Source organism: Dipodascopsis tothii (assembly GCF_038497935.1).
Source record: "Dipodascopsis tothii strain CBS 759.85 unplaced genomic scaffold V1510scaffold_2, whole genome shotgun sequence".
Taxonomy (NCBI): Eukaryota; Fungi; Ascomycota; class Lipomycetes; order Lipomycetales; family Lipomycetaceae; genus Neoaidaea; species Neoaidaea tothii.
Genome location: NW_027117986.1, coordinates 378549 through 395842, shown reverse-complemented (window position 1 = coordinate 395842; position 17294 = coordinate 378549). Strand labels below are relative to the sequence as shown.

At 72.2% G+C, this 17294-nt stretch overlaps 6 protein-coding genes and 1 non-coding gene across 7 annotated transcripts; 3 read left to right on the top strand and 4 right to left on the bottom strand.

Annotated features, from left to right (window-relative positions):
• Window positions 1–451: 451 nt before the first annotated feature.
• V1510DRAFT_410158 (peptidase M24, structural domain-containing protein) lies at window positions 452–2083 on the bottom strand. The gene is made up of 2 exons (XM_066932677.1): window positions 1912–2083; window positions 452–1880 (listed from the first exon to the last, which is right to left on the bottom strand). Exons 1-2 carry the CDS (start codon window positions 1948–1950, stop codon window positions 480–482), a joined length of 1440 nt encoding a protein of 479 aa, XP_066791495.1. The 5' UTR covers window positions 1951–2083; the 3' UTR covers window positions 452–479.
• Window positions 2084–2569: 486 nt separating this feature from the next.
• Window positions 2570–3650, bottom strand: V1510DRAFT_443791 (AhpD-like protein). The gene is made up of 2 exons (XM_066935667.1): window positions 3273–3650; window positions 2570–3242 (listed from the first exon to the last, which is right to left on the bottom strand). The coding sequence occupies exons 1-2, from the start codon at window positions 3501–3503 to the stop codon at window positions 2805–2807; spliced, it is 669 nt and encodes a 222-aa protein (XP_066791494.1). The 5' UTR covers window positions 3504–3650; the 3' UTR covers window positions 2570–2804.
• A 5767-nt stretch (window positions 3651–9417) lies between these two features.
• V1510DRAFT_359204 (uncharacterized protein) lies at window positions 9418–10041 on the top strand (the record flags this gene model as incomplete). Its single annotated transcript, XM_066930964.1, has 1 exon — window positions 9418–10041. The coding sequence occupies one exon, from the start codon at window positions 9418–9420 to the stop codon at window positions 10039–10041; it is 624 nt and encodes a 207-aa protein (XP_066791493.1).
• Window positions 10042–10658: 617 nt separating this feature from the next.
• Window positions 10659–12890, bottom strand: V1510DRAFT_400809 (PHD-zinc-finger like domain-containing protein; the record flags this gene model as incomplete). The annotated part of the gene is made up of 4 exons (XM_066931983.1): window positions 10659–10662; window positions 10700–11904; window positions 11935–12011; window positions 12041–12890. 4 exons carry the CDS (start codon window positions 12888–12890, stop codon window positions 10659–10661), a joined length of 2136 nt encoding a protein of 711 aa, XP_066791492.1.
• An 870-nt stretch (window positions 12891–13760) lies between these two features.
• V1510DRAFT_t4 lies at window positions 13761–13832 on the top strand. The gene has a single exon. It is a non-coding gene; the product is annotated as a tRNA-His (tRNA).
• Window positions 13833–13992: 160 nt separating this feature from the next.
• Window positions 13993–15423, top strand: V1510DRAFT_410144 (uncharacterized protein). Its single transcript, XM_066932676.1, has one exon. The coding sequence runs from the start codon at window positions 14038–14040 to the stop codon at window positions 15358–15360; it is 1323 nt and encodes a 440-aa protein (XP_066791491.1). The 5' UTR covers window positions 13993–14037; the 3' UTR covers window positions 15361–15423.
• V1510DRAFT_410143 (CwfJ C-terminus 1-domain-containing protein-like protein) lies at window positions 15369–16564 on the bottom strand. Its single transcript, XM_066932675.1, has one exon. The coding sequence runs from the start codon at window positions 16540–16542 to the stop codon at window positions 15418–15420; it is 1125 nt and encodes a 374-aa protein (XP_066791490.1). The 5' UTR covers window positions 16543–16564; the 3' UTR covers window positions 15369–15417.
• Between the last annotated feature and the right edge of the window lie 730 nt (window positions 16565–17294).

The window sequence follows — 17294 nt, the reverse complement described above, 5'->3', positions numbered from 1 at the left end:
ACGATGGTCAGAGGGCTTTTGCGTCTCTCCGGGGCGACTCCGTGGAGGGCCGCTCTCTGGCAAACGCGGCTCGTACCGCGTGGCGCATAGCCGCGTGGCGCATAGCCGCCCGCAGGGCGCACCCTCGACGGAGTCGCCGCCGGAGGCTGTCTGCACTGCCACACGAGCTCTACGGTGGCGCATAGCCGCCCGCAGGGCGCACCCTCGACGGAGTCGCCGCCGGAGGCTGCCTGCACTGCCTGCACTGCCACACAAGCTCTGCGGTGGCGCATAGCCGCCCCAGGGCACCCTCCAAGGAGCCGCCGTGCAAGCCCGCCATCTCCCAGTGCAACGCAGTGCTACGGGCGCCAGGCGGCCAGGTGGGGATCGGCCGCAGGCAACGTCGCGCTCGGACGTCGAGCGCCCAGAAAGGAAACGTCCGTGCGCGGTCAGCCGCACTCCGTGCGGCGTCTACTTTCCAACAGGCGTGTATTTGGGAGTTAGGCCTCGGCCGCCAAAATGATCTTCGACAGCTCGTCCGGGTGCTTCGGCACAGTCGAGTACACGTCGCAGCCCGTGTCGGTGATGACAACGTCGTCCTCAATGCGCACGCCGCCAACCGCCCAGTACCGCTCGAGTACGGCGGTGTCGACAAAGCGCGCGGTGGCCGGGTCGTCGAGGTACGGCTGGATCAGGAACGGGTTGAAGTAGCAGCCCGGCTCGATGGTGACGACCATGCGCGGCTGCAGCGTGCGGCGGATGCGCAGGTACCGGAACATGGGGTCCGGGTCGTCGTAGTTGGCGTGGCCGGCCGGGTCGTGGGTGTCCATGCCGAGCATGTGGCCCAGGCCGTGGGGCAGGAACGCGGCCGACAGGCGCGACGCAAAGATCTCGTCCTCGGTGCCGCCGACGAAGAGGCCCCAGGCCAGGAACGCGCGCACGATCATGCGGTGGCACAGCGCGTGCAGGTCGTCCCAGAGCACGCCCGGGGCCGCGCGGTCGATGCACGCCAGCTGCATGGCCAGCACCAGCTCGTAGACCTCGCGGGCCTCGGGCGTCCACACGCCCGAGACCGGGAACGTGCGGGTGATGTCGGCGGCGTAAGTGTGCCACTCGGCGCCGGCGTCGAGCAGGATCAGCTGCTTGAGCGCGCCGTCGGCGGCCCGCAGGTCCTGGTCGTTGCGGACGTAGTGCAGCGTCGAGCACGACGGGCCGGCGCAGCAGATCGGGTCGTACGCCTGGTGCTTGGAGCCGGCGCGCATCGAGTGGTAGACGAACTCGGCGTGGACGTGCGTCTCGTTCGAGACGTGGCCGGGCAGCCGCAGCGTCTGGAGCACCTTGAGGTGCGCCGCGTCCGAGACGGCCGCGGCCTTGCGCAGCAGCGCGAGCTCGTAGTCGTCCTTGAACGCGCGGGCCTCGTCGAGCGCGTCGACGAGCACGCCGCCGACGACGACCTCGGCGTCGAGCTCGGCCAGCACCGGCTCGGCCTCGGGCAGCGTGTCCTCGACGACGCGGACGACGCCGGCGCCGGCGAGGTCCGCGGCCAGCTCGTCCGCGTACTTGACCGCGTCGACGTCGTAGTGCGCGAGCGCCTCGGCCAGCGTCTCGGGCATGCCGCTCCACATCACGTCGTCGGCGTCGACCGGCGGCAGGTACAGCACCAGCCGGTCCGTCGCCGGCGTGTACACGACGTACGCGTCCGCGGTCTCGCACCCGGTCAGGTAGTGGAAGTATCGGTTCTGCCGAAACGGCTGCTCCTGGTCGCAGAACGGCCAGTACACCTTCTTGGCCGCGCGCAGAAAGTACACGCCGGCGGTGCCGTGGCTGCCGCCCTCGCCGGCGGCCTCCAGCTGCTCGACGAGCGCCTGCGTGCGCTGCGCGTGGGCCTTGGCGGGGTATTTCTGCCGTCAGCGCTGACCGCGCCGCACTTACCGCCGTCTCCAGCAACGTTTCCGCGCCGGTACGGGTCATGGTGGGCTCGATTCGGTTCGTGGCACTCGCCCGCGCTGTCTGTCGTTCTCTCGGGCTGCTCGGGGCCGGGCTCGGTCTGGCGTCGTCGAGAGGGTGCTGCACGGGTCTGCGTGCGGCGCTGTCGGGTGACTGGTTTGCACCGCCAGCAGCCGAAAAAAATTGCGAAATAGAATTCACGCCGGCAATAGCCGAGGCCCGCGGCCTCGCCGGCCAGCACGGTCGCCGGCCAGCACAGGGCCGTGCAGGCCGCCGCGGGGCCGCCGCGCGCGGCGCCGCACGCGAGCGGGCCGGCGGCGACGCGCCGCCGCGGTCAGAATGACAATGGCACACGCTTTTAAACGGGCGGGCGCCCTCGGCCACGCCCAGATCCGCGAATAAGCAAAGATGGCCGCGCTGTGGTCGATGGTAGAGTTTGTGCGAACGCTCGTGCCGGTACGTGGGCGGCGGCGGCGGCGCTGACGCCAGGAATACGACGAGAAGGAGCGGATGGCCGAGGCGCCGGCGGCGGCCAAGCCGGCCGAGCCAGCGGCGACGGTGGCGGCGACAGAGCCGGCGACAGAGCCGGCGGCGGCCGTGGCGGCGGCCGAGGCCGCGGCCGACGTCGCGGCCGAGCCCGACGCGCCGCGGGCCGACGAGACCGTGGACGAGACCGTCATGATCTACGCGGTCTCGCCGGAGACCAAGTTCCTCAACCGCGACACGCGCGCGCTGCTGCAGAACGACATCTTCGACCGGCCGATGGCGCGGTCCACGGCCGGGTCCGCGGCGTCGGCCGAGCGCAAGCGGTGGAAGTCGCGGCTGGTCCGCGGCAAGAACAGAATGGTTGCATTTGTGCTCCGGCGGTAGACAATACATCACAGGCTGGGCACAGGCCCGCGCCAGGCCACGCCGCAGGCAGCGCAGACGTCGAGCGCCAGCGCGCGCACGGCGCGGATCTCCTCCAGACTGGCGCCGTTGTTGAGCCCGCCGTGGAGGTGGCCCTTGAGCTGCGGGCCCACGTCCGGCAGGCCCACCAGGCACGTAATCACGACCAGGCTGGTCTCGCGCAGCGACAGCACGCCTGTGTGCGACAGCAGCGAGCCGTACACGTCGCGCTGCGCAAACAGCGCGAGGTCGGGGCTCGCCGTGTCCAGGTGCGCGTACACGCGGTCGGCGACCTTGCCGTACGTGCGCGCCCACGTGCGCTCGCCGGCCTCGGCGCGCTCCTCGAGCGTCTGGGCCGGCCGCTCGGGCGCGGTCGCGCGCAGGTCCGCCGGCGCGGCGTCGCGCAGGGCGGCCATGGAGTTGATTGCCTAGGTCAGCGGCGCCACGCGCCCACGTACCCTCGGCAGCCCGGCCAGCGGTGTGCTCTTGAGCAGGGCCTCGCGCATGCGCGGCACGACTGTGGCCGGAGCCTCGTGCTCTGTCGCGACCTCGTACACGACCGGGACCATGTCGGGCTGGTTGCACGCACTGAACGCGACCGCGGCCAGGTAGTACCACGATCCGGCCAGCGGCTGCTGGCCGCGGCCGAACTTGGTGTAGAGGCCGACCACGACGTCGCGGCCGACCATTGTGTCTGGACGACGCCCGGCGGAGGGGATGCTGGCTTGCCGACGGTGTCGGCTGGGAGGGGGCGTCGGGGGGTTGTCGTGGGCGGTTGGGTCTACCAAACACGACGGCGGGCGGCCCGGTGTCCCGACGGCGAGGCGGGCGCGGCGGTGCCGCGCGCCGCCGTCGGCAGAGCCGGTCGCGCGGACGGGCCGGCACGGGCCGCCGGAGGCCGGCAGCGGGTCGGCGCGACGCACGGTCGGCTGGGGGGCCTGCGGGGCTTCCGACGCGAACGTGACGGCGCTGCGGCTGGGGGCCGGCGTGTGGAGCCGTGTGCGCTACCCGGCCGCGGCGCGCGAGACGCGCACCGCCACGGGCGCCACGGGCCGCGGCGTCCGCGCGGCCGGCCGTGGCCTCGGCGACTGAGGCCGCGGCCCACCGCGGCGACCAGCCGGCAGCCGGGCCGGCAGCCGGCGGCAGCTTGTCCATGGGCAGTGACACAACGGTGCGCTAGCGCGGACGTTCTGAGTAGCACGAGGCACAGACACGGCGTGCTGGATCGCTCGGCATGCACTATGGAAGCATGTTAAACCCAAACGTGCGTTCGGTCGTGTTCCGGCAGACCGGGCCGCAGGCACCGGCACTGCGCCCGGAGTACCCGATGCGGTGCGCAGCCGCAACGGGTGGCTGCACGGCGCGATCTCGCCGGCAAGCGACTGAGGGGGCGCGCCCCGCGGCCGGCGCAGCGCGGGCGCGACGCTCCTGGGCGCGCTGACAGCCGCCACCTGCGCCACGCGGCGACGTTACGCCGGTCGCGCGGGCTTGGCTACAACAGGCAAGGCCGTACTGGGCGTCGCATAGCAAACGAGCCACACGTACTCTCCCCCCTAAATGCCCCTTTGAGCCAAAACAGACTCAGGCGCGTGGACCCAAGACGCCGGCCGGCGATCGCGCCCCGGCCTCGTCGGCGGTGGCCGGCCCCGCGCGGCGCCGGCGGCGTACGGCACGGCCGCGACCGGCGCGCGCCCCGCGACCGGCCCCGCGGCGCCGCGACCGGCCCCGCGGACCGGCCGCGGCGGGCCAGACGCCGTTCTGCGCGCATCCGAGCGGCAGCGCAGGCGCGGCCGTAAACCTAATCTAGCACGAGCGTCCGAGCGCACTAGGCCGCATGGGGCTGTCGTGTGGCGCCGGCTAGCCCGCCGGCCAGCCACTAGCCGGACAAGGTTTACAGTTTCATACACGACCGCGCGCGCGTGCGCCGTCGCCGGAGCGTGTCGCGGCCTGTCGCCGGCGCGGTCGCCGGCGCGGCGGCCCCGCGCCATCGGGGGCGCGCGCGGCCTGCCGGCGGGTGCTCTAGCGCGGCTAGAAATCGAGCAATCGGCCGAAATCTGCAATCCCAAACCTAAACTGCGCCCGAGTAACACAGAACACGCGCGGGCTGGGCCAGGACATACGAAAAAAAGGGTGAGCGCAGGTCCCGAGTGACACAGTGTTGGCGACGACGTCGGCATTGCGACATGCGATCGCCGCGATCCACCACTGTCTTCGATCTGCGAGCCCACCGTGTTCAGTGCCGGCGTCTTGGACGCGCCAGTGCGACCGATCCGACCGCGCAGGCCAAGACGGCGGCGCGCGCCTGGCCGCGCTCGCGCGCTGGCGCCGCACGGCCGTCCGTGCCCGCCTCGCTGGACGCGGTGAGACACGCGCGCTGAGCGAGATTGCGGCCAGGACCTGGCAGGGTCTGGCGGCGCTGGAAACGGACCGGGTCGCAGCCCAGGGCCGCGCGCCGGTCCGGACGCGCCCGGGCGGCCGGCCGGCCGCGCGGCGCCGTGGCGGAGGCCGTGGCGGGACCGCCGCAGTCCGCCGGCCGGCCGCCGCGGGCCACCGCCCCACGGGTCACCCGTCACGCGGACTGAGTCACCGGTCCGCCGCGCCTCCCCGCCGGGTCCGCCTCGCCTTTGTCCCCCGCGCCCGTATGCCTCCCTCCGCAAGCTCGCCGCGCGCGCGCCCAGCCGCCACGCCGCACGCGGCCCCACGGTCCGCACGCGGCCTGCGTCCAGCCGACAGGAACCGCGCGCGCCCCGGATCTCCCGGTCGCGCAGGGCCAGCCCCGCCCGCCAGATCCCGCCATCGCCATCGGCCGTACCACCGTCAGACGACCGATCTCTTGCCACCGGCCGCCGCCAGATGCTAAAAATCGTCCGGACAGACCGCCACTGCCGTTTTGGCTTCTGTCGCCTGCACGCCCTGTAACGCAATCGCCGCGTGGGCGGTGGTACTTGCAATATTCTTTCTGGAACTACGGGATACGCCATTAGAGTGTACCACCACCCAGCGGGTACGGCCGTGCTTCCATAACCGCCTCGTGCGCAATCCCCGGGCCTGTGTCTAGCCGGCAGACATATAAATATCGGCCGCGATCGGCTGCCCTGCCCTTCCACCATCAATCTACCAGCCCCGGCGTCTGCCCCTCTTTTTGTTGTTTACTTTTTGTCAGTTTTGTTCTTTGCAGTTGCCGTGTTCAGTCAATTGTCCGTCTGTTCGACGCGACCAAAAGTTCTTGCGCTCACGATCTGCTTCCTGCCGCCGGCTGCTGGTCTGCCTGTGGCTCGACGCCGTTTTTGTCTTATCCTTTAGTTTTTGATTCTGCGCACCGCGCACTTGGTGAGTTTTTTCCTGTCGGGCGCTGCCCGCGCTTTCGCCGCCGCGACGCCGCCGCGCTTGTTTTCCGATCAGCCGCCGCCCTGAGCTGCGCCCACCTTGCGCCGTGTCTGTCTGTGCAGCGCGCCGCCGTGCGCTGCGGCGCCGCCCTGCGTACGTCAAGCTGCGGCTGGCTGTGCCCGCTCGGTCCTCGCCGCGCCCTGTTGGGTGCGTTCAGGCGTCTGTTTGGCACTCAGGGGCCAGCTGCTAGATTCGTGCGACATGGAACTTTATTCTGCCTAAACTCTGATGAAAGTTCAATGTCGCGCCCAGCGACCGCCCGGGTACCGTCCCAGCAGTTCGGTAAGCGCGGCATGTACACTGTGCTGCAGCTGCGTGCGCTAGCGCCTCGGATATTGAAGTCAAGTGGTACCGACTGACTACCGGCCATTGAGTTTGCGCTACGCCCCGCTTGACGCGCCTAACCGCTTTGGCCGTGCGCCAAAGAGGGGGCCAGCTCTCCTGGCCAGCACCGCTGGCCGTCGTGGCCGCCGGTGGCGGCCGCGGGCTTGCCGGCCGCGGCTGGTCGGGCGTACGCTGGTGGCTTGCGCGGACGCGGCGTACGGCGCGGCGCAATTGGACGAGGCTGGCAGGCGCCGCCGCACAGCACGCGCGGTGACGCAGCCGCCCAGAGCCTAGCCGCACCGCCGGCCGCGTGCGGCGGCGCAATACGAGCGGCCGCGTCTGCGCTCCGGCCCAATCGGTCTGACATCATCGCCGGTGTCTAGGGCTCGGACCAGCGGCGGCCGGCGCGAGAGGCCGCCGCCGCACGGCACCCACGAGCGGCTGAGGGCGCGGCCGGGCCGCGCCAGTCCGCGGCACATGCGCTGGCGGCGCGTCTGGCTGGCAGCGGCTCTCGCCGCGTCGACGCGTCCGTCTGGGCCGGCGCCGATCGGCCGATGGCGCGCTCCCGGCCGCTCGATCGGGCGCTCGACCGGGTCCCGGGCGGCTCTTTCGGGCCTGTCGCCGTGACGGGCGGGCTGCGGCGGCAGCTGTGCTGGCAATGCACCGGCATTTCACTAGTGGTCGCTGCGCGCACTAGACGCAAGCGGCAACCGGCGGCGGCGGCGGCGCCGGGCTCTGCGGCACTAGACTGCTTGAAAGTGCTAGATACCACCGCGCGGACCGAGCCGAGCCAGCGCTGGCGCTGCAGCGTGACCGGTTCGGGCGGCAGCCACCGGGCCCGCAGGCCTGCGGACACGTCCGCCGGGCACGCGGGCAACACAGCCGCCACACGATCGGCAGATGGCTAACGCACTTGTCTAGGTTATTCCCGTCGCTCGTTCGTCCTTGGCTGTCTGCCGTAAAGTGCGTGGCCGTACGGGCCACCGCCCACCTGGCGCCCCGGGCCAATACGAGCCGTGCTGACCGCCAGATACCTTTCCGAACGATCTTCCCTGCGATCGAGACCGCTCGGTACGTGGCCCCGTGGCGCCGCGCCTGCACAGCCCTGCCGGCCGCGAGCGTCCAGGGCAATTTGCGCCGCTTGCTGACTAGCGCTGCAGACGCACCTCAATCTTGAACACGCAGTGCGATCTCTGCCACGTTTAATTTCGAGTCGTGTTTACTCGGCCCTAGTGCTTTGGTGGGTACTAAGATCGCTCTGGCTAGCCCTACGCTGGCCGGTCGCTAGCCCGATCTCGCAGACAGCCGGCGCAGAGCATGGGTTGCCACAGCAGCCGTGTACGGGCGGGCGCGGGACGCACGTCTCTGCGGGCGGCGCGGCCTTGGCCTGTTCGGGCGGCCTGCGCGGCGGAGCCAGTTTCGCTCTTCTGCCGGGGCGGCGCGCTGCGGCGCGGCGTCTGGGGCCTATATTACGTCCCGCACGCTGTTCGCGGCGGCCGTCGCTGTACACGCCGCCTGCGCCCGCCGCGGATCTGGCTGACGACGCTGGCACACTCTGGTGCGCGTGGCGCCCCCCGGCGACGATGCAGGGTCTGGCCGGCCTCCAGGCCATGCTCGGCGCCACAGGTCGGTGGCCACGCCGAGTGCCGGGCACGCGCTGTCGCTGCTGAGCCGTGCTGACGACGTCTAGACGCGATTCCGCCGCTGAGCGAGATTGGAACCTACGCCGAAACCGAAACGAGACCGGAGCTTGCCTACCTGTCGCTGACGATGGCCTCGCAGCGAAGCAGCTTTCTGGAGGAGCAGTTTGCGGCGCCGGGCGCCGAGTACGCGGCGCCGGCGGCGTCGCCGGGCGGCGCGCTGGCGCCCAAGTACCACATGGCCGGCGGCGCGGGCTACGGCGGTGTCGTGGACGGCCACTACGTCGTCGGGGGCTCGGCGGTGAAGGCCGAGTCGAGCCCGCACCACGGCCACGGGCCGTACGGCATGGAGGACCTGCAGGCGCCGTACGCAGGCGCCCACTCGGCCGCCTACCACAAGTCGCCGGCCGGCGAGGCCGGCATGATGTACTACGACATGTACCACGGGGACGCGCACGCGGGCGCGGCGATGCTGGCGCCGGCCGCGTCCGAGTCCAACTCGGTCTACTACGCGGGCGCACCGGTCGAGGCGCTGCACCTCAAGGCGGGCGCCGTGTACGGCGGGTACCGGTACGGCGAGCCGGAGCTGCTGCACGGGATGGTGGCGCCAGAGAGCGCGCGCGACAAGGCGCGCGCGCGCGAGGGCGCGCGGCGGCCGCAGTCGCGGCAGCCGACGCCGGAGGGCGCGCGCGGCGAGTCGCCGGGCCGGGCGGCGCCGGCGCTGGACGCGGCCGGGCAGGCCGCGTCGCGCGCGATGCAGGTGGCTGCGGCCGGCATGCGGGTGCCGGAGCTGGTCAAGTCGTCGCAGTCGTCGCAGTCGTCGCGCAAGTCGTCGGCGTCGCCGTCGCCGGCGGCCGGCAAGGGCACGGGCTTTGGGCCGTACTCGTCGTCGCCGCTGTCGTCGGCAGGGTCGACGCCGCCGCACGTGGGCCCGGCCGGCGTGGCGCTCGGCGCAGACGCGCCGTTCGGGGCGGCCATGGCCGGCGGGTACGGGTTCGCGTGCAAGGGCCTGGGCGACGGCGAGCTGGGGATGGCGTCGTACGTGCCGCGGGTGTACATCAAGGAGGAGCCGCTGCGGCTGGGGTCGTCGTTCCCGCTGGCGGTGGCGTCGGCGCCGTCCACGCCCGCGGCCGCGCCGGCCGCGGGCTTTGGCGGCGGCGCGCTCGCGCTCGGGCGGCGGCCGCGGATGCCGGCGCTGCGGCAGCGCAAGTCGATGACCAGCCTCGGCCCGCGGTACGGGATGGACCCGACCATGCACGAGAGCGTGGGCGCGTTCCGGTACGACGGCAAGCACGAGTGCCCGGTGTGCGGCAAGCGGTTCAAGAAGCTCGAGGACCACCTGTGGACGCACTCCAGCGAGCCCAAGCCGCACAAGTGCCGGGTGGGCTACATCACGACCGGCAAGCACGCGCACGGCGACGGCCAGGCGACCGTCATCTGCTCGTACGTGACGGTCGGGTTTGCGCGGGCCGCAGACCGCAACCGGCACGAGCTCAAGCACTTCCAGGGCCGGTTCACGTGCCCGTTTGGCGCGCAGTGCCGGCTCAACGGCGAGCGCTTTGGCCGGCTCGACACGTTCAAGCGGCACCTGCGCACGGTCCACGGCAGCCACCCGGTCGTGGTCGCGGCCGTGGGCGGGACCGAGAACGTGTTTGCCAAGGCCGACGACGACGGGCGCCGCAAGCGCGGCCGCAAGGCCGACGGCTGCGACTCGCCCGACGCGCTCGACGACAGCCCGGCCGAGCTGGACTGCGGCAACTGCCACCAGCGCTTCCAGGGCGTGGACCACTTCATCGCGCACCTGAACGACTGTACATACGCCATCATGCACCCCGACGAGACGGGCGGGGCGACGGGCGCGCTGGTGCTGAAATAGCGGCGTGCGCGGGCGCACGGCCGAGGCGGCCGCCGGCCGGCTGCCGGCGGCCTGCCGCTGTATTATTTGACCACACTCTTTTGGGCACGTCGTGTACACACGGGTCTGCGACGCTGAGAGCGCGGCCGGAGGGCACGAGTTTGGAGGGCCCGTCTGGAACGGGCCCGTTGCTGGGGAAATTGCTGAGCGCGGATTGCGAGTTGCTTTGGTAGAGAATACAAGTTTGGAAGACGGAGCGGCGAAGGTTTAATAACGGGGCCGCGTACGGCGGCGGGGCCAGGCCGGGCCTAGCGCGCCGGATATTAACAGATATGACGCAGGCGGCGCATGGACGTGCAGCGTGGCGCATGTGCGCGCAGGTGACACGCGGCGCTAGCCGCATGCGGGGGGCTCCTTGCGCGCGGCCCGCGGCGGTCAGCGGCGGCGGCGGGCGCGGGGCCCGGACGGGTCGGGGCGCGCGGGCGGGTCGGGTCGGGGCGCGCGCCGCGCGGCTGGCGGGTCGGGTCGGGGCGCGCGCCGCCCGTCGCGCGGGTCGGGTCGGCCGCGTCGCCGGTCGCCGCCGGCCGGCCGGTCGGCCGGCCCGCTCGGCGCCGCCGCAGCCGCGCGGTCCTCATCGGCTATCTCGGTCAGCGGGGTCGGCGACGCGCGGGCGTCGTACACGGTCAGGCCGTCGACAACGCAGTCGCCGCCGTCAAACGGGTGGGCCTCGAACAGGCGGTCCTCGCGCAGCAGCGCCGGCAGCGCCGCCTGCAGCGCGTCGCGCGCGCGGGCGGCCGCGCCGTGCAGCGCGCTCTCTGGCGCGTAGCCCGCCAGGATGGTCGCCAGCCGGCGGTCGAGCTCGGCGCCGAGCGCGGGCACGCCGTCAAAGCCGCCGGCGTCGGCGGCCGCGGCCAGGTCGGCCATCGGCGCGTCCTCGCGCGCCAGCGTCCGGTCCGGATCGACGGCGTCGACCAGCGCGCGCAGCGCGCGCCGGCGCGGGTCGTACAGCACGTCCAGCGCGCGGCTCTGCAGCTCGGCCACGGCCAGCTTGGTCTGCTCGCGCGCAACCACGCCCTCGGCCAGCCGCACGAGCGCGGCCAGGTCGCGCCGCAGGCCGGCCGTGAACGCGCGGCGCTTGGTGTTCTGGTCCGGCGTAAAGTCCTTGTCGGGCGCAAACTCCAGCTCGAGCTGCAGCCGCTTCAGCAGCGTCGCGCCGCGCTTGAGCTCCTTCTTGAGCGCCCAGTACCGGCACATGGTCATGGCAAAGTCCTTGCGCTTGCGGGCCACGTACGGCGCCAGCGCGGCCGCCACGCGCCGGTAGATGACGTACGGCACGACCGGCGAGCCCGCGTTCATCTTCCAGACCACGCGCCGGCCGGCCGGCCCGTCCCGCGGCGGCGGCGCCAGGCTCAGCCGGATCTTGAGCTCGGCGCGGTCGTCGTCGCCGTCCTTGCGCGCCTGCAGCCGCTTGAAGTACGACAGCGCCCGCGCCATCGCCCCGTCCGTGTCGTGGGCGGCGCGCCAGTCGGCCGGCGTGTGCCGGTCGCAGAGCGCCTCGAGGATGTTGTAGTCGTCGAGCGCGAAGCCGATGTCGCTCGACCGCAGCTTGAGGTACAGCCCCGCCCGGCGCGCGCAAGTCGCGTGGAACGCGGCGAAGCAGTTCTTGTTCATGCACTGGATGCACGCGCCCGTCTTCTGCTTGCACAGGTAGCACACGAGCTTCCAGCGCTGGCGCGGGATGTTCTGCACGCCCTCGATCGGCTCCATGTACACGCGGTTGCCGACGCCGACCTCGGGGATCCACACCGCGCACAGCAGGTGCGCCCAGTGGCCCGACTCGGTCTGCTTGAACGCGCCAAACGTGTTGGGGCAGAAGATGCACCGCTGGGTCAGCGCGCCCGCGGCCGTCCTTACCACCGTCTGCTGCGGCGCCGCCAGGCACCGCCGGCACAGCCACTGGCCCTCCGGGATGAACGGCACGCCGTAGCATTCTGCGTCAGCGCGCCCGCCGCCGACTTACCCTGGTGCACGGCCACGTTGCAGCCGTCGCAGAACACGATCGCGTTGCTGTTCTCGCACTCGCCGTCGTTGCAGATCGCGCAGAGCGAGTCCTCGAACTCGCTCTGCGCGTCCCGCGCCGGCGGCGCCTTGGGCAGCCGCTGCTGCAGCGCGAACCACTCGGTCTCGAGCAGCGTCATGGCGATCTCGAACACGTGCAGCGGGATTGGCGCTGCCGCGAACTGCGCCGCCCGGATCCCGTTCACCAGCGCCAGGAACTCGTCGTCCTGCTCGTCCATGTCGTACTCGGCCAGCGGCCGCGCGCCGTGGCCGAAGCCCTCGGCCGACCGGATGTACGCCGCCGGCCGCACGTACTGGCCCGACGGCTGGCGCCCGGCCGCGAAGAACTGCTCGGCCGCGCCGTTCGCGCTGGCGGGCGCGCGCTCGCCGGCCGCCACCGCCCGGTACACCGGCTGGTTCGCCGGGACCGGCCGCCGGTCCAGCCGCGGCCGCCCGGCGGTTGGCCGCGACATGTGCAGCCGGTCCCGCTCGGCGTCGAGCAGCTCCAGCGGCTGGTCCGTGGCCAGGTCCGCGTAGTAGTTGGTGTACGGGTTCTCCTCGCGCGGCTGCTCCGCCGCATGGTGGTACGCGGCCGGCCGCACCCGCCGCACCGGGCTCGCGCTGCGGCTGCCGCCGGGGCTGCCGCGCCGCTGGACGAGCCGCTGGATGAGCCGCTGGGGGCTGCGCGATCGCCGCGGACTCTCCCGGACCGGCCCGTTCTCGTCGCGGCCGGGCGCATCCAGCCTCAGCCGCAGCCGCTGCCGCCGCGGCCGCGGCGGCAGCAGGTCGCCGTCTCCGTCGGGGTCCTCCATCGTGATCGTCCACATGGCGCGCGGAGAGATCAGGTCGGGTGAGGTTCACGCGCGGGGTTACCCGGGTGACGCGCCGCGGGTCGTGCGGCGCCACGCGCCGCATGTAGTGCGGCGCGCCAGCCGCACGCCGTGCGGCGCGCCACCCGCGGCTGCCGCGCCGTGCGCGGTCCGCGGCCGCCCCCCGACCGCTGCTCGGAGGCGCCGGTCGCTGCCCGCTGGACCTTGCTGCCCGCTGGACCCCGCCGCGGCCGCGGTTCCCGCCTGGCGCGCGCGTGCTCTGTCAGTTGCTGCCCGGCCTCTCGCGGCTGTGGCCCGCCACTCCGGCCCTGTCGATTTGCCGCGTAGGCCGTCCTGCCGCCGCCGCCGCATCTGTCGTGCTGCCCGATCCACTTGGGCGGTGCTAGATCGGCGCCGCGGTGGGGCGTGGGGCGTCTCTGGACGCGGCGTGGTTGCGTGGCTCGGCTCGCTCGGATCTACGCACGACGAACCGCCCAGCTCCGGAGGCCACCCCCAACGCCGTTAACGAGCGCCGCAGACTTGATCTGCGCGTGACGAGCCTCCGGCGGCGACTCCGTCGAGGGTGGCTGCCCTGCGGGCAGGGAAACTGGCGGATCACGGTAAGCCGCATGGTGTGCGGCTCATTGACCACGGTCAGCCCTGCGGGCAGGAACCGCGAATCACGGTAAGCCGCACGGCGTGCGGCTCATTTGCCACAGTCTGCCCGCAGGGCACTACCCTCGACGGAGTCGCCGCCGGAGGCTCGCCAACAAATAAGCCCCTTCGGCCAGTGCCTCGGGCACGAAGCGGTGGATCAAGTGGCCGTCGTGAGAGCGCGGCGTCATGTGCGGGCGCGACCTCTCGACGTGTCAGGCCGTTGTAGTATAGTGGTCAGTACAGTTCGTTGTGGCCGAACAGACCTCAGTTCGATTCTGGGCAACGGCAACGCCTGATTTTTTGCGGGGCGTCTGGGGCTGCCGGGCGGGCGGTTACCCGGCCTGCGGGAGCGGCGGGCCGGGTGGTTACCCGGCCACGATGTTTTCTGCATTTTTTTTTCGTTCCGCCAAGTTCTACAGACCCGGACAGGCAGCACTCGACACGGACAGCGAGTCTCGCACACACGGCGTGCGGCCCGGATCAATTGACTAGAATGTACAGACGGCAAGTGAGCACGCGCACGGCGTCGGCGGCGCTGGCCGGCAGCGTGGCCGCGGCGCGGCGGCCGGCGGCGATGCGGGTGGCCGCGCTGCACGCGTCCGCCCGCGTGCGGGCCGACAACGAGGGCCCGCGCAAGTCGCCGTTCCAGGTGTTTGTGGACACGTTCAAGGACGAGTGGAACAAGTCCAAGGAGCTGCAGGACAACATCAAGGCGCTGCAGGACGAGACCGGGCGGATGGCCGAGAGCGAGGCGTACAAGAAGGCCAAGGACGCCTACGAGAAGGCGCGCGAGGGCACGTCGACGGCGTCGTCCGCCACGGCCAAGACGCTCAAGAAGGCCGGCGACGTGGTCGGCACGGCGGCGTCCGTGGCGTGGGAGTCGCCGCTGGTCAAGGGCACGCGCAAGGCGGCGTCCACGACCGCGGACGTGGTGGACAAGGCCACGGAGCCGATCCGGCAGACCCGGCTGTACAAGGACGTCAAGGACGTGATCGACGACGGCAGCAGCCGGCGGTACGGCGGGTACGAGGACCGCGAGACGCGGCGCAAGCGGCGGCTCGAGGCCCAGGCCCGGCGCGAGCAGGAGGACCTCAAGGCGGGCATCGTGCGCGCCAAGCCGGCGACGGAGAACCCCGAGGCCGGCACGAACGTGGTCGTGCACAAGGACGCCGCGTGGAAGGAGTCGTGGAACGACTACAAGGCGTCGTCGCGGCTCTTCCAGGGCCTCGAGAGCGTCAAGGCCGCGTTCAACGAGTCGGAGAACTCGTTCGTCGCGACCACGCGCAGCATCACCGACCGCATCGGCTCGTTCTTCGCCGAGACCGAGTACGCGCAGGTCGTGCGCACGTTCAAGACCATGGACCCGTCGTTCCAGGTCGAGCCGTTCATGCAGGAGTTCCGCGAGTTCATCCTGCCCGAGGTGCTCGACGCGTACGTTAAGGGCGAGGCCGAGACGCTCAAGATGTGGCTCTCCGAGGCGCCCTACAACATCTGGTCGGCCAACGCCAAGCAGTACATGGAGGCCGGGCTGGTCTCGGGCGGCCGTGTGCTCGACATCCGCGGCGTCGACATCATGAACGCCAAGATCCTGCCGCCGTCGGACGTGCCGGTCTTTGTCATCGGCTGCCGCGCGCAGGAGGTCCACATCTACCGCAACGCCAAGACCGGCGAGCTCGCCGCCGGCACCGAGGACCACATCCAGATGAGCACCTACGCCATGGTGCTCACGCGCATCCCCGAGGAGCTCGACGACCCCGAGACCAAGGGCTGGCGCATCCTCGAGCTCGTCCGCGGCCAGACCCGCGACTGGACGTAGCCGCCGCATTTTGGAACCGGCCCGGCCGGCTGTCGTTTGTACATATTCAACTCTAGACTAGAACGTGGCCTCGGCCGCGGCGTCGACCAGCGCCGCGGTCCAGTCGTGCGGCGCCCACTGCTGCGCGAACGCGCGCACGCGCGGGTCCGCCCGCGACTCGGCCGTCCACGTGCCCTGCCGCTTGATCACGTTTGGCGGCAGCTGCAGCATGCCGCCGATGGTCTCGCGCGCAAAGAGGTCGCCCGCAGGCCACCGCCGCACGTCCTCGACGACGTGCCCGTACCCGCCGTCGACCGTGAACCACACGTGGAAGTACTGGACCTCCTTGACCAGGCTCTGCCGGAACGCGGCGCGCCCGAGCCCGCTGCGCGCGCGCGCCAGCGTGTCGATCAGCTTCCGGTGCTGCGTCCACTCCTCATCCGCGGCCAGGATCGCCTCGCGGAAGTACGCCGGCGCGGTCGCGGCCAGGTCGTACGGCACCGGCACGGCCTCGATCGCCGCGTGCCGCCGCCGCCCGGCCGCGGCCGCGTTCTCGTAGAAGAGCACGCCCATGTTGGCGTCGTCGTACATGCGCACGAGGCACTTCATGAAGTTGCGGATCTCGTCCCACTCCTCGTCGTCGCACTCGAGCGTGCACCGGCGGTGCGCGATCGGCACGATTGTCGCCGACCGCGGGCTGAGCTCGGGCACGGTCGGGAGCGTCAGAAAGACGCGGGTGCCGAGCGCGACGATCGGCGCCAGCGGCTCGGCGTGCTCGCTCTGGCAGAGCGGGCACTCGTCCAGGATGCGGTCCATGCGGCGCACGTCGTCGATGGCCATCGCGCGCAGGTCGACGTCCGTGCGCTTGGTGCGCGCGGCCAGCCGCTCGGCGTTTTCGTCGAGATAGTCGAGGTCGTCCTTAAACCGGCTGTCGCGGCCGATCCGGTCGGCCAGCGCGCGCCCGGCGCCGCCCCACTGGCCGCGCGTGCGCTTCTCTTCGGCGACCATGTCGGCGATGGTCATGTCGGCGTCGTCCTTGGCGGTGGCGGGCGCGCCGCGCGTGTGCATGAGCGAGACGACCTCGACCGTGTCGGGGGCGTCGTCGGCGCCGGTGGCCGCGGCGAGCGCGGCATGGTAGTCGCGCTCGAGCTGGTCGGCGTCAGGCGCGCGGCGGAGCTTGGCGCGCATGTACGCGGCCTTCATGCGGTTGAGGGCGGTGTTGTCGAGGGCGCCGGGCGGCGGCGCGGGGGGAGCGGCGCCAGCCGCAGACGGTGCGGCGTGCTCAGCCGCATGCGGTGCGGCGTGCTCAGCCGCAGCCTGTGCGGCGTCAGCCGCACGCCGTGCGGCGGTCTCCGCGCCGCCCCGCGTGCTCTCCTCCATCGTGCCAAAGTCTGGCTGCGACGCGCGCGCCCAGTGGCCGGCCGTCCTGGGCGCGGCCGCCGCAAAGACGCGGCTGCGCGACTTGGCGGCCTCGCGCTCGGCGTCGACCGGCGCCGCAAACGAGCTAAAGTCGCCGTCGCCGAGCATCCAGCTGTCGCGGGCGGGCGCGGGCGCGACGGGCGCAACAGGCGCAGCGGCCGCCGTCGGCTCTGTCGATGGCTCCGCCGTCGGCTCAGTTTTGGCTGGCTCTGGGCTGGCGGATCGCCGCGGCGACCGTCCGTGGCGGCTGCTGTGGCTGCGGTGGCGGTCGTGCCGCCGCTCGCGGTCTCTGTCGTGCCGGTCCCGGTCACGGACCCGGTCGCGGGTCCGATCGCGGGTCCGGTCGCGGTCCTGATCGCGGTCCCGGGTCCGCTCGCGCCGGTCTCGGTCCCGGTCCCGGTCTCGGTCCTGGCCCCGGTCCCGGTCCCCTGTCCGCTCGCGGTCCCGGGTCCGCTCGTGTCCCCCGCGTCCGTGGTCGTCGCGGCCGCCACGGCCATCGCGGCCGTCGCGGCCGTCGCGGCCGTCCCGCGCCCGAT

Bases quoted from the DNA above. Each gene is read 5' to 3' on its own strand.
- V1510DRAFT_443791 (XM_066935667.1), bottom strand. From the start codon at position 3,503: ATGGTCGGCCGCGACGTCGTGGTCGGCCTCTACACCAAGTTCGGCCGC. The intron at 3,243-3,272 runs GTACGTGGGCGC...CCGCTGACCTAG, and splicing joins CGCTGGCCGGGCTGCCGAGG to GCAATCAACTCCATGGCCGC.
- V1510DRAFT_410158 (XM_066932677.1), bottom strand. From the start codon at position 1,950: ATGACCCGTACCGGCGCGGAAACGTTGCTGGAGACGGCG. The intron at 1,881-1,911 runs GTAAGTGCGGCG...CGCTGACGGCAG, and splicing joins AAACGTTGCTGGAGACGGCG to AAATACCCCGCCAAGGCCCA.
- V1510DRAFT_410144 (XM_066932676.1), top strand. From the start codon at position 14,038: ATGTACAGACGGCAAGTGAGCACGCGCACGGCGTCGGCGGCGCTGGCC.
- V1510DRAFT_410143 (XM_066932675.1), bottom strand. From the start codon at position 16,542: ATGAAGGCCGCGTACATGCGCGCCAAGCTCCGCCGCGCGCCTGACGCC.